The 13,426-nt window shown below is 58.8% G+C and overlaps 2 protein-coding genes across 9 annotated transcripts in view; one reads left to right on the top strand and one right to left on the bottom strand.

Moving 5' to 3' along the window:
- The window catches only part of SLC38A10 (solute carrier family 38 member 10), a 39,696-nt gene extending 36,297 nt beyond the window's left edge, over nucleotides 1-3,399 (bottom strand). For 3 of the 5 annotated variants that reach the window (XM_025468279.3, XM_025468282.3, XM_025468283.3), the window contains exon 1: nucleotides 2,992-3,399. In XM_025468279.3, the coding sequence (XP_025324064.1) occupies nucleotides 2,992-3,090 (99 nt within the window). In that variant the 5' untranslated portion in view covers nucleotides 3,091-3,399. The remainder of the gene's footprint in view (nucleotides 1-2,991) is intronic. The other 2 variants (XM_025468281.3, XM_025468280.3) reach the window with 1 other exon arrangement.
- The window catches only part of BAHCC1 (BAH domain and coiled-coil containing 1), a 318,708-nt gene that overhangs the window by 171,994 nt on the left and 133,288 nt on the right, over nucleotides 1-13,426 (top strand). The window lies entirely within an intron of this gene.

Raw genomic sequence — 13,426 nt, 5'->3', positions numbered from 1 at the left:
AGGTTTTGAGATTGGGGTGAGAGCAAGGAAAAAACCGAAGGCAGGACCAGCAGAGAACGCCCTTGACTGTGTGTTTCTATCTATCTGTCTTTCCTCTCTGGCTTCCAGGTCCCCTGCGCCAGGTGAGGTACCTGGGTCCCCATCACAGTCAGGAGCCTGTAGAGAGAACCCTCCTTTTGGACAAGTACCTGCTGAGTGCTGCAAAAAGCAAACTTTTGTAAAATTTTATATTAGTGTCTAACATCAATGGTGACTCGGTTCCTGAGGGCTGCAGCCAGCCTGGGACTTTTGTAAGAATTTCTGGGTGTCTCCCTTAGATGTCTTTTCCTTCTTGCTCCCTCTTCTTTTTATTTTATTTTTATTCTTTAAAAGATTTGATTTATTTATTCATGACAGACAGAGAGAGAGGCAGAGACACAGGCAGAGGGAGAGAAGCAGGCCCCATGCAGGGAGCCCGATGTGGGACTCGATCCCAGGTCTCCAGGATCACACCCCGGGCCAAAGGCGGCACCAAACTGCTGGGCCACCGGGGCTGCCCTGCTCCCTCTTCTGTGTAATCTACGGTATCAAACATATTCGCAGAGAAAAAATAAATAGAAACTGAAGAAACGAACATCCTACAGTCTCACCCAGAGGTGAACACACACACATACCCTACGATCCAGCTACTCTGCTCCAAGACCAACACCCCAGAGAATTACACACATGGCGTCAAAGCCTGTACACAGGTGTTTGCAGAACTCCAGGTCAGAAATACCCTGAAGGCTGAGCAAAGGCCTAGACGGCAGCACGGCCACACAGGGCTACAGGGAGCCAGGAGGAGGCACAGAACAAAGTTACAACACAGGTACTACTGACCTAGGGTGCCACAGGTGGGCTGGTGGGCCCGGCAGTAGGGACGAGGGGGGCTAGCCATGCTCTGTTCCTTAATCTGGCAGCTAGTTCAAGATTTTGTTCACTTTTGGAAAACTCACCAAGAATACACCCAAGAGGGCACTCTCTATATGTGTGTTATACTTCAGTGAAATGCTAATTTTTATGAAAAGTACCCAAGTTACTAAGACCAAACAAATATACAAACAAAAAACCCCAAAACGAAAATTTTTTAAATAACATGGCTGAGGGCACCTGAGTGGTTCAGTGGGCGAAGCGTCTGTCTTTGGCTCAGCTCATGATCTCGGGGTCCTGGAATCGAGTCCCACGTGGGGCTCCCTGTTGAGCAGGGGGTCTGCTTCTCCTTCTCCCTCCCCCTCTGCCCCTCCCTGCTGCTTGTGCTCACTCTCTTACTCTCAAATAAATTTTAAAATAAGTAAATAAATAAATGACATGGCTGTCCAAGGCTAACACACGCATCCCCAAGCTGCCCACTGGCCTTCCGCTGTGCTCTGGCCAAGGGCTTCCCGGGAGAAGATGCTGCGTCCACCCGAGAGAGGGGTCCCCGCTCTGCTAGGCCCTCAGGACAGGGGGAAGCGCCTGTGGTTCTCTGCCTGAACATGGGGCTCCACCACTAAGTGTGCGCTCCTCCCAGGCGCGCTGGTCTGGCCCACGTTTAAATGCCCTGACAGGGGCCTTGTGCCCACCACGCGGCAGGCTCCAAGTGCATGCAAAGCACAGTCAGACCCCGGTGGAGGATGGAGGCCTTGGGCCTGCAGATGCACAGCCACACGTGCCTCAGGAGGTAGCTCCATACTAGCAAGTGGCAGTGCACCCTGGGACACGTGGTCCCTTCCAGAAATGCCCACAAGTGGCCGTGCACGATGGGATCCACGGTGCTAGGTCACAGCGGCCGCCCCCGGGGCTCTAGAGCAGCCCTGTCCTCCTGCCCACGCCTTTGCCAGCGCAGTCATCAATAACTCACATGGGAACTCTGAAGCAATTCAGGCTGGTCGGCTCGAAGTAGGGGATCGGTGATCACCAGATTTTAATTAAAAAAAAAAAAAAAAAAGTTTGTGCTATTTTTGTCCAAAAGATGCTAAAGATGCTTTTTGTTCAAAAAGGCAAAATGTTTGTTAATCTAAAATTAAACTATGGGTGCCCACTTTCAGTTCCAAAGTATGCATTTTATTTCAATTTTTCTCCTTATTTGGTTTCATTGCCTAAGGCTGGTCCTTGTGCCCTGCAGCCACCTGCCCTTCCCAGGTGCCGCACTCCTCCTCCCCCACATGCTGCCAGCCCCCTCCAGCGCCCAGGGGGACCAGCAACCGCACCCACCCCGGTCAAGGTGAGGCCGAGGACTTCAATTTTAGGAAAGAAGCTTCCCCGCTGGATGACGTCACCAGCCTCCCTTTTGTAAAGCCCCAAATACCCATTTACTTGCGGATTAAACAGAAGCTACATGGGTCCACGGTGCAAAACCCACCCGTGGCTTTTTTCCATGCGGTCTGTAACGCTGGCACGACACTTGTTTTCGAAATACATTTCAGATTTTTTTTTTCAGCCACAGCAACGTGTAAACGTTGGTGAAACCCACAATCCCATCACCCTGGAACCAACACCCCCCACCGAGTCCCGGGGCGCGCAGGGCTGGACCTGTGGGCTCCGGAGCAGGTGCGGGTCTGCTCAGAGGTTTAAAAAGCAGTAGCGGGGCCCCTGGGAGGCTCAACAGTGGAGCACCTGCCTTGGGCCTAGGGCGTGACCCCCAGGGTCACGGGATCGAGTCCCACAGCGGGGTCCCGCCGCAGGGAGCCTGCTTCTCCCACTGCCTGGGTCTCGGCCTCTCTCTCTCTGTCTCTCAGGAATAAATACATAAAATCTTAAAAATAATAAAAGGAGCAAAGAGGGGGCGCCTGGCGGGCTCCGTCGGGGGTGCGGGAGACCCCAGAGTTCCAGCCCCACGTTGGGCCTAGAGATTACTTAAAATCGTTAAAAAGAAAAGAAACAAAAAAGGAACAGTAATAAAGGGAAACCCCACGGAGCCCTGCGGCCACCGTCCACCTGCGACCCCGGGGCCGGCCCGACAGGTGCCGCCGCAGCCCCGCGCGCCGCACTCACCTGTTTGAAGCAGAAGGGCATGGTGAGCACGCTGACCCCCACGATGCTGTTCACTATGTTCGTGATGAGCCCCCAGTTGGAGGCGGCGGCCGCGGTCATTGCGCGGGGCCGAGGGTCCAGGAGCCCGGGCCGAGGAGCTGGGGCCACGGCTGGACGCGACACGCCGGGAGGGACGGGCGACTGCCTGGAGGCGGCGGCCCCCGAGGAAGGCAGCAGGGACGGTCAACCTCCAGCCCCCGCCAGGCCCTGCGGCTGCCTCATGGCGTCGTCCCCCATTCGCCGTCGCTGGGCGCCCCCGGGTCCCCGCGCCCAGACGCGGAAGAGCAGCCTGGGATCAGGTAGGGACACCTCACCTGGTCTTCAGGGCCGCCTCTCCGCGCACACTTCCGCCTTCCGCAGGCTCCTCCTCCCGGAAGTGCCGTCACGGGGCGGGGCTCCGCGGGCGCGCACCAATGAGAGGCGCGCCTGGGAGGGCAGGCGGGAGTCTTGCGGGGCTGGCGAGGGGAAGGATGCGGCGTGGCCCGAAGGGGCGGGGCTCGGAGGACGCGGACTCCAGGGGGCGTGGCCTGTAGCGGGGGCGGGGCTGCGGGCGGGGCCTGCGGCGGGGGCGGGGCCTGCCGGGCCGTGGGGACCCGGCGTCACCGTTGCAGGTGCACACCCAGCCCGGTCCGCGGAGGCGGCACCCACGTCTCGCGGGGGGACACGTGCAGGCACAGAGGGGCTGGCGGCTCCGCGGAGGGCACACAGCTCGTGGAGAGCGCGTGAGGGTCTGCTCCCTGGGCCGGCGCCCTTCAGGAGTGCACGCGGACTGGGCGACGTGACAGGCGCGCAGGACTGGAGAAATGCAGGGGGCTTCAAGAAGGAGGCGGCTGCCAGGGAGCAGTGGGAACGGGAGGCCCTGCCACCTGTGTGAATTCCTGGCACCTGGCAGATGCTCAGCCCCCCGGTGTCCGCGGAACGGATGCGGGGACAGGGGAGCTGGAAGGAAGGGCCTCCTCCGGACAGGCAGGTGGGCCCTAGAAGGGTGCAGGAAGAACCTGAGGCTGCGGGACAGGGGACAGGGGCCGCCGCGTTTGTGGGGCGTGGGGGACCTTATGTCCTAGGACAAGCTGACTCCTCAGCTCCCCAGGGCAGCCCTAGACAAGGCTCTGCTGCACCCACGCTGGAGGGGAAGAGAGGGGTCCCAGGGGAAGCGTCCTGCACCCTGGAGTGGGGAGGGGGGTGCCCTCGGCTAAGGGGCAGCTCTAGGTGCTGGGCTCGGATGGTGACCTCGGGGCCCCAGAACGAGCCCCACATCGGGCTCTGCACCCAGCAGGAGTTTTTTTTTTTTTTTAAGATTTTTATTTATTTATTCATGAAAGACACAGAGAGAGAGGGGCAGAGACACAGGCAGAGGGAGAAGTAGGCTCCACGCAGGGAGCCCGACAGGGGACTCGACCCTGGGTCTCTAGGCGCTAAACCGCTGAGCCACCCAGGGATCCCCCCAGCAGGGGTCTTTTTGAGACTCTCTCTCTTTCTCCTGCTGCCGCTCCCCACTGCTCTGTCTCTCAAATAAATAAAATCTTGAAAAAAAGAAAGTACTTAATTCAAAGCCAAAATAGTCCATGCCATCGTTCACCTTTGTGTAAACCATACATTCATTCTGCAACTTCTTAAATTTCTATGACAGGCTCTGGGGCAGGAAGGTATGTTTTTGTTTTCATTTTTTTTAAGATTTTATTTATTTATTCATGGGAGACACAGAGAGAAAGGCAGACACAGGCAGAGGGAGAAGCAGGCTCCATGCAGGGAGACCCATGTGGGACTCGATCCCGGGTCCCCAGGATCACGCCCCGGTCTGAAGGCGGCACTAAACCTCTGGGCCACCCGGGCTGCCCAGGAAGGTATGTTTTAACAGCAAGTAATGACTCTCATGACTGCACCGCGCAGCTCTGAGGCAGGATGTTAACAGAAACTTAGAGAACACCCTTTGGTGCCCCCACACGTCCACCCTCCTGTCCTCCTCACAGCTGTCCTGGTGTCATCACCGTCGGGTACCATCACTCCGCTATTCTTTAAAGGTTTACGGCACATGGATGCGTCCCCCAGGCAATTACGGGGAACACTGCTGTTTGTCCCTTGGAATCCATTTACTCTGTTTCCCGAGGTTTGCAGGCACGTAGGGCCGCCAAGAATAAAGAACGCACTTCCCAGACTCCCTTGCAGCTAGAGGAGCTTCGTCCCATGGCAACATCGGGGTCACGGGGGAAGCCATCTGGGGCCACCCGGACAGTGCTGGAAGGAACCTGGATCCCTGGGCCACGTCACGGAGCAGAGCCGCGTCCCAGCCCTCGCTGCCTCGCCATGCTGCTCCGTGACGGGGACACGGACAGCCCCGCTTAGGCCACTGCTGCCGTGGACTCTGCTGCGTGAAAGCCAGGTCCCCGCCCCCCTAACCCAGCAGTGTACTGGGCAGAGCATCTTCGCACGTTTTATTTTTACACCGATGGCTTCATACATACGTATTGTTTTGCAACATCCTTTTCCGCTCAACTGTTGGCAAGATTCACCATCGTACTGCTCGTCGGACTCCTGTTCCCCCTGCACTCTGGAGCTCTGCTCTTCACACCGCCCGCAACACGGAGTGTTCGCTCCTGCCCACGGCACCAGAGCGCTCCCCGCGACCTGGCCCCTGCGTGGCGACGCGGTGGCGGCTGCGGCCTCGGCTCCCCCCCTGGATCAGTTTGCCGGAGCGGAAACCTCCCGGGGAGCCGTGGGTTCGAGAGCAGCCGCAGCCTCTCTGCCACCAGCTACCGCTCTTCGCAGGACTTACGAGGGTTGCTCGTTTACATCACAGGCTGGAAATTTTTTTTCTGTAAAGAATCGGAGAGCAGGGGATGCCTGGGCGGCTCAGTGGGTGAAGCGCCTGCCTTCGGCTCAGGTCATGATCCGGGGGTCCTGGGGTCGAGTCCTGTGCCAGGCTCCCTGCTCAGTGGGGCATCTGCCTCTCCCTTTCTCCCTCTCCCTCTGCCGCTCCCCGTGCCTGTGCTCTCTGTCTCAAATAAATAAACTTTTTTTTTAAGAGTCAGAGAGCAAGTATTTTCTGCTGTGCAGCCATATGGCCTCAGTCACACCTACTCGGTTCTGCTGTTGCAGCTCTTCGAAAGCAGCCCTAGACGGTACATAAACAGACGAGTGTCTGTGTTCCAATAAAACTTTATTTACAAAAGCACTGGCTAGCTCAATTTGGCCTGAGAGCTGTACGCTGTGGTCTCCCGCTGGGTTGCTCAGTGGTTGGGCATTTGCCTTTGGCTCAGGGCATCAAGTCCCCGCATCGGGCTCCTTTCAGGGCGCCTGCTTCTCCCTCTGCCTGTGTCTCTACCTCTCTCTCTGTAGCTCATGAATAAATAAATAAAATATTTAAATAAAAATAAAAATAAAATAAATTATCCCCTTCCTTTGGTACCATCAATGTGGCCAATCTGGTGAATAAAATGAAATCTCATTTTGCTTTTACTTTGTTCCCCTTAGTTACAAATGAGGCCAATCACCTACTCAAATTCTATCGTCCAGTCATACTTCTTTCGTGGAATGCCCATTCGTGTTTACCCATTTTTCTTTTTTTCTTTTTTTTTTTTTTGCCTTAAGAATTTTTGTTTATTTCACATCTGTCATCTTTGTGAGTTCTTCAGATGCATTTCTCCTATAACACACACTCCTTTTCCTTCTGCTCAGGAGTAAGCACAGTGCAATACCCATTTTTCTAAATAACTGTTTATCTCTGTCCTTATGAATTTTCAGGAATTCCTTCTATGTGTTTGATAACTAACCCCGTGTCCCTCAGTTTGGGTTTGTCCGCTATCTCCTCGCTGTATTGGTTTCTCATGGCTGCTGTCACAAATCACTGAACTGTCGGCTTCCCCAACACAAGTCCCTTATCTTACTGTTCTGTAGGACCGAAGTCCAGTATGGTTCTCCGCGCCTGCAGTCAGGGTGTAGGCAGGCTGCCTCCTTTCTGGAAGCTCGAGGGGAGAATCCACTTCCTGCTCCTTCAGTAGCCAGAATGCGCTTCTTCGGGAAGACAGGACCAAGACCCCCATTTTCTTGCCAACTGCAAACTGACAGCCGCCCCCCAGTTCCTAGAGGCCACCTCATGGCCCCCTCCCTCCACTTTCAGAGCCAGGGAGGAAGGCGTCAGCTCCCTCTCGCAGTGCATGTCTCTGATCCAGCTAGGAAGTTTTCCAATTTTAAGGAAATATGATTAGATTGAGATCATCAGATGACCCAGGATAGTCTTTCCATCTCAAGGTCTGTAACCTTAGTCACACCTACAAAGTCCCTTTGGCCATATAAAGAAATATATTCACAGGTTCCAGGGATTCACAGGTGCACATCTCTGGAGAGGGCATTATCCCACCCCCATTTTGAGATTTTAAGTTGTGTTCCTTTGGCAGGAATACCGTAAAGGTGATGCCATGTTTTCTTTGAATCCTATCAGATGCTGCAAGATTGTGCTTTGTCCAATTATGGGTAACATTCCCGTGGACAGCTTGATTAGACAAGCTTCTCCATCGTGAAGACATCCCTTTGTCCCTTATAAGTACAGAGTGGTTTGGAGGCTGGTGATGTGAAACCAAATATCCCGATCCCTATCAACTTCCGATTTATCAATTGGTGTCAGTGCAGATTCGCAGTTTCCTGCTGCATTCGGTGGGCTACGATCCATTACTATCACTATCTTGTGCTTTTCCTGCCATCAGTTGTTCCTCCAGGGAACCCTAGTTCCTTCTGGTGGAGAATGGTGATAGAAGCCAAGGCCCGAGCCCCGGGTGTGCTCACGGCTGCAGGGCACCTCGGTGGGCCGCGCCAGGAGGTCGGTGTGTATGTACCACACACTCCCATCCAGAGCACAGCCTAAGCCTGTCTGTATATGTGAAGGCCACAAGCGACAGCAGGACCTCTGAATATTTCTGGAGGTCCAGGGCCCAGAAGCCCCCCTTCTGCACCAGTAACACCCTGGTTGATGCCTTCCTACCTCATTTGGGCTCACGTCCCCACCCCTGGCCGCCTCTCCCCCTACCTGGACCGTGTCTCTATCCACATCAGCTCTGGGTGGCCTCTCCACCTCCCAATCCCTGCTGGCACAGACACTCACCTCATCCTGCCCACCCCCACCCCTGAAGTTTTTAGGACTGGAGTGTAAGTCAGGGAAAGGAAGGGGCAGGGAGAGGAAGCACCGTGGCCATTTTTTACTCTGCACCCCTGTCCACACTTCCGACTGGCACCTGAGCTTGACCACCACAGCCGATGGACCACATGGGAGACACCTGTAAGGCTGTGTGACCCCAGGCACGCTTGTGACCCTCTGTGAGGCTGCTCTGGGGCACCCCACCACCATCTGGGGAAGGAGGCTGGGTGTGGGTCCTGACTCTGGGTGCTGCCAGCCTCCGTGTTCAAAGAGGACACTGGCACTTGTCTGCAGTGAGGGTCCTGTTCCTCCCCAGCAGGAGGGGGTGGGGTGCTGCTTTGCCAGGGGTGTGTCTCCCCTTGCTGCTCCCCCAACCTCCATCCTCACCGAAGAAACGCAGGGGTCCAGCCTGGGTTCAGTCTGCGTGGAAGCTGTGGCCACTTCAGCGAGGGCCCTAGGAGAGCCCGTGGCAGGAGAACGTGGGCCAGTGGGCAGGATGAGTCCTGCATTAGTGAGTGGATGGTGGAGCCAATGACCCCACTCCGGGCTTCCCCGTGAGGGGGCACGCAACGGTCCCAACAAGGACTGGTCCCTTCTCTCCCACAGAGCGGCTTTATCTCTGTGATAAAGGGCAGGCATGACGGGAGGCCAGGAAATGAGTGTCAGGGACCCGGGGAGGGGGGTGCGGGCTATATGGGTGTTGGGGAACCTTGTGTGGGGCCGGGCAGGTGCGGGTTAACTGTTCACTGCAGCCCGTGGGTGCACCCTCTAGAAACTGTAGCCTGCATCCCTCTCGGGTTGGTTCTCCCCCTTGCAGAGCTTGAGGCTGCCCCAAACCCTGGGAGGTGTCTGGTGGAGGGTTGGGGGAAGCCCAGGCCTATGGCTCCGTCCCCACCTCCTGCTCTTTATACAACCCCGCAGCCGTAAAACTGACAGCAGGCCCAGCAGAAGGAATAGGAGTCGTTGAGCATCCCCTCCGCAGGTCACCTCTGGAACCCCCCCTCGCCCCCGCCAGGCACGACTAGGGCCACGGCCCAGCTGCCCAGGGCCACGCCCCAGCTGCCCAGGGCAGGCGGGCCCTTGAGGAGCTTTGAGAAGGATATAGGATCCTTGCAGATGTAATTGCTTAAGGTGCGGAGGGCAGCCCGAATGCAGTAACTGGTGAGCTAAAAGGGCGGAGGGCGATGTGCACCCAGTGAGAGCACCCCCGGGAAGGCGGGCGGGGGATTGGAGCCATTCACCCTCGAGCCAGGGGTGCCAGCAACGTCAGCGCCAGGAGAGAGCTCGGCAGGAACAGAACTCCCAACACCTTGAGCTCCGGCTCTGTGTCCGCACCTGGCAGACGGGAGAGCCCTGTGCCTGGACGCCCCGGCTCACAGAACTCGGCTCTGGGCCCCAGGACGGGGGCATGCAGCCCGCTCGGGACACCCCCGGGTTCCAGGCCCTGCCGCCCCCGCCCCCGCCGTCTCTCCTGGCCGCCCTGGCCGCCCAGGCCAGCCGTACACCCAGCACCTGAGTGGAAGCAGTCACCCTGGAGCACCCGGGGGGCCGCCTGCCGAAGGCACGTGCCGAGGGGAAACTTGCCCTGATTCCAGCAGGTGACTGTGGGCGCAGAAGGTGGGAAGGTGAGGAGCCCACCAGGGACCCGTGTTGCTCCCCGTCAGCTCTGACCTCTGTCGCTTCCTGCCTGCCCCGCCAGGTGGCCACTCTGGCCTGAAGCCCAGGCTCTGTGCCACCCTCGGAGACCCCGTTGGCAGGAGCCCAGCTTTCTCAGGCTCTCGTGCCCTCTGCCCTTCTCTGTAGCATCAGCCGCCCAGTGGGTGCGGGTCCCATGGAGTCCCTGCCGGGCTCCCCTCATGCAAACGCACCCCAGCTCAGAGGCCCAGAGCCTTGCAGGCTCTCTTCTCCTGGAGCAAATTCTGGAACGAGAGGGTGCTGGGGCGTCCACCTCGACATTGGCAGCCTCCCGTGTTCTCAGAGCTTTCCAGCCTGTGCTGCTCGCTTCCGGCACCTGCTCCAGCGGGAGGTCTATGGGGTGAGGGGGGGACACTGCAGGACCGGAGCTCAGCCCTAGGATGGGCAGGCGTGAGGAGGCCACCCCCTAGATGGCTTGGGGGTCTGAGGCCATCACTCCATGGTGTCTCCGTGGTCTTCGCGTGGGGAGACGAGGGAGCACAGAGCGACAGGCCTGGTCAGGACAGAGCAGGGAGGCTGGGTTCCCACCTGCCCCGCTCCCCGCCGTGCTTCTCTGCAAAAGTGCCTGGGAGACGCAGGACCCTCCCCTCCCAGCCACTGGACGACGGAAATGAAAGTCCCCCCCCCCAAGAAAACAAATTCTCATTCCTTTTTGAGCCCCAAGAGTGGAAACGATGCTGCTCCTGGAGTTGGAACTGTGTCAGGCCCCGGGGTTCCGGGGTGGAGGACCGCAGGCCCTGTAGGGAGAGCTGGAGCTCGGCCGGAGGCATGGGGACCCCAGCGGGTGCCGTGCTCTGCTCTGAGTGACGTCACTGCTGGTCCTCTCCAGAGGGGAGGGGTATCCAGCAGCCGGCTGCCTGGGCTGCATGCTCCCTGTGCTCCCTGTGCTCCCCCAAGTGGCCCCCCGACCTGCATCCACGCTCTTCTCTCCCCTGTTAGCTGCACTTTGCCATCAGGGCTGATAGCAGGCAGCCAGCTAAGACATGACTGTCCCCGGCCTCCGCAAGGCTTCTCAGTGTCCTTTTCACCTTCCCCTCCTTCCTCACTCCTGCTGCCTGGAATGCGGATGTGATGGCTGGAGCTCCAGCTGCCACGGGGGCGTCTTCAGCTTCTCCTTTTCAGTACAGCCCCCATCTGGTCTGTCGAGAAGTCTTGCTGAGCCCGTGTTCAGAGCCTCACTTCCGACCACCTCTCAACACTCGGCTTGTCCCACCGGGATCCAGGCTACCACCATCTGCCTCCCAGATCGCTACAGTCTTCTCCTCACTGAGGAGCCGCTCCTCTGGCTTCCTCACAGGCTGCGGGCCGCTCAGCCCCTTCTCACTCAGGGGCCGGCACAGCCAGCGCCCCACCATCCTCCGCTGAGCCCTCCCAGGCCCCCCCACCCTTGCTGGCCCCCTGCAGCCACTCTCACGCTGCTGGGCCCTCCCCAGGCTTCTCAGGCTTGCCACGTGGTGAAACACCCCAAAGTCTCTGAGAGGGAGTGGGAAACAGCCATTTCCACTGCAGCAGCACCCCCAGGGCAGGTGTGGCGGGAGGTCCTGGGGGTCCCTGCCGGCCTTCCTCTCCAGCACCCCCAGGGGGAGATGCCCATTTCTACACTGGTCCACCTGGGTGGGCCCCAGATGCAGGGACGCCTCCCCAGAACTGATCCTCCCCACCCCTGAAAGGTGTGCCTCAGGGAGGGCTTGTCCACATCCCACAAGGCCCCAGGGCCCTGCCCAGGCTCCAGGGGAGGCTACGACCCGCAGCAGATTGGGGGAGACCCCAGCCAAGCAGATGGGCCTGCCTCTCTGGGACATTGTTCTCCTGGGGAAGTCCTCCCCTGGTCCTCAGGACACTAGTGCTTCCCCAGGCGGCCCGTGGGCCCTGAGTGATGAATTACCCTCCTCTCTCTGCCAGGTTGGAAGATGGGCTGCGGTGGGGAGGGGAGGGAGACACAGTTGGGAGCCCTGGGGCTCAGTTGGGCTGTATCCAGGCTCCCCCAACCCGCAGCTGCAGCCCCCCCAAGGCTGCCCTGCACTAGAGCAGGACACTGGGCCACAGGGAGGTATGCAGGAATGCGACATGCCCAGGCAAGGGACGAGCCTGAGAGCCTCCCCAGCTGTGCGGGGGCCCTGGGCTGATGGAGCCCTGGTAATTAGAGCCTGTGACACCCTGGGGGTGATGGAGACAAGGAGCACAGGTGGGAGGGGTGGGACAGACTGTCCCACTGGGGGCCCCACGGAGGGCTAGGGCAGGGGTCTGACTGACCCCTGAGTTCCTGAGGACTGTGGGGATCCTCAGGCCCCTCCCATGGTGGGGAGTGGTCTCTGCCTTGACCTGCTGCAGGACCCCCACCCCTCCCCTGCCTAGCGTGGGGGGAGGCGGCCTCAGCCCTCTTCTCCCCGCATACCACACGCAGGCTCCAGACGAAACCCACATCCTCTCCCCACCCTGCTGCCCTCAGCCTGGACCAGGGTCTTCACCCCTGCCTCTGTTTCCTCTCCTGAAATGTACTGCTAACTCACCCCTCCCATGACAGTGGCAGGAATGAAGTCTCACAGAAGCTGGAGCACCGCAGGACCCCACCCCTGGCGGCGCCCATCCCTCACTCTGGAAGTAGCCACGGTGGGGCCACGACTATCTCTGCACCAGAGAAACAGGCCTCCTCTTGCTGGGCTCTTGGTGGCTCACAGGCCCCTGTGCCCTGGGAATGGAGGAGGCAGTCGCAGCACCTGCCTTGTCAGGGGTCAGAGGTGAAGCAGTAGGTGTGTTGGGGACACATCCCTGCCAGCTGGTGTCACTGTCATTGTCGTTTGGGTGCCCGGACAAACACAGACGACGTTTTCATGTAACACAGGTGGGTTTGAGGATCCCTGGGTGGCGCAGCGGTTTGGCGCCTGCCTTTGGCCCAGGGCGCGATCCTGGAGACCCGGGATCGAGTCCCACATCGGGCTCCCGGTGCATGGAGCCTGCTTCTCCCTCTGCCTGTGTCTCTGCCTCTCTCTCTCACTGTGTGCCTATCATAAATAAATAAAAATTAAAAAAAAAAAAAAAACACAGGTGGGTTTGAGATTTCAGGCTGGGGGCACTGAGCAAGCTTAGTCACCCAGGGCCCACTGGTCCCCCAGACCCGGGGTTCCTGGCCATGCTCCTCTAGTCGTCCCCACCCCCTGGTGTGTCTGGAGAATGGAGGACCCCTCCTCCTCCCCTGATGCAGGGCAGGCAGTGGGGTGCTCACCGGCCCGGACCAGCAGGCAGGGGTTCAGAGTGCACAGTGGCTAACCCACAGCCGTTTATCACAGCGGTGCCAGTCCTCTGCCCCCTCCTGTCCACGCAGACGACCGCCAGTCCACGCTCAGCGTTCTGGGGGCACAGAGAGGAGGCCCACGCAGGCTAGAAGCCCCAACTCTTCTGGGGAAAGCAGTCACCCTTCCTGGGGAGCCCCAGCCCTGGGCGGGGGTCTTGAAAGGGACGCTTTGTTTGGGGAGTTCCTCCCTGGAGGCTGAGCCACAAGGTCACCTCAGTTTCTTAGCAGACAAGGGACGGAGGTCACCCGAGCCGGTGGGAGGGAGTCACCCCCACAGGCGA

Source organism: Canis lupus, chromosome 9, assembly GCF_003254725.2.
Source record: "Canis lupus dingo isolate Sandy chromosome 9, ASM325472v2, whole genome shotgun sequence".
In the NCBI taxonomy this organism is placed as follows: Eukaryota; Metazoa; Chordata; class Mammalia; order Carnivora; family Canidae; genus Canis; species Canis lupus.
Note: the sequence above shows the minus strand (reverse complement) of the source record. Positions and strands in the feature narration are given on the sequence as shown.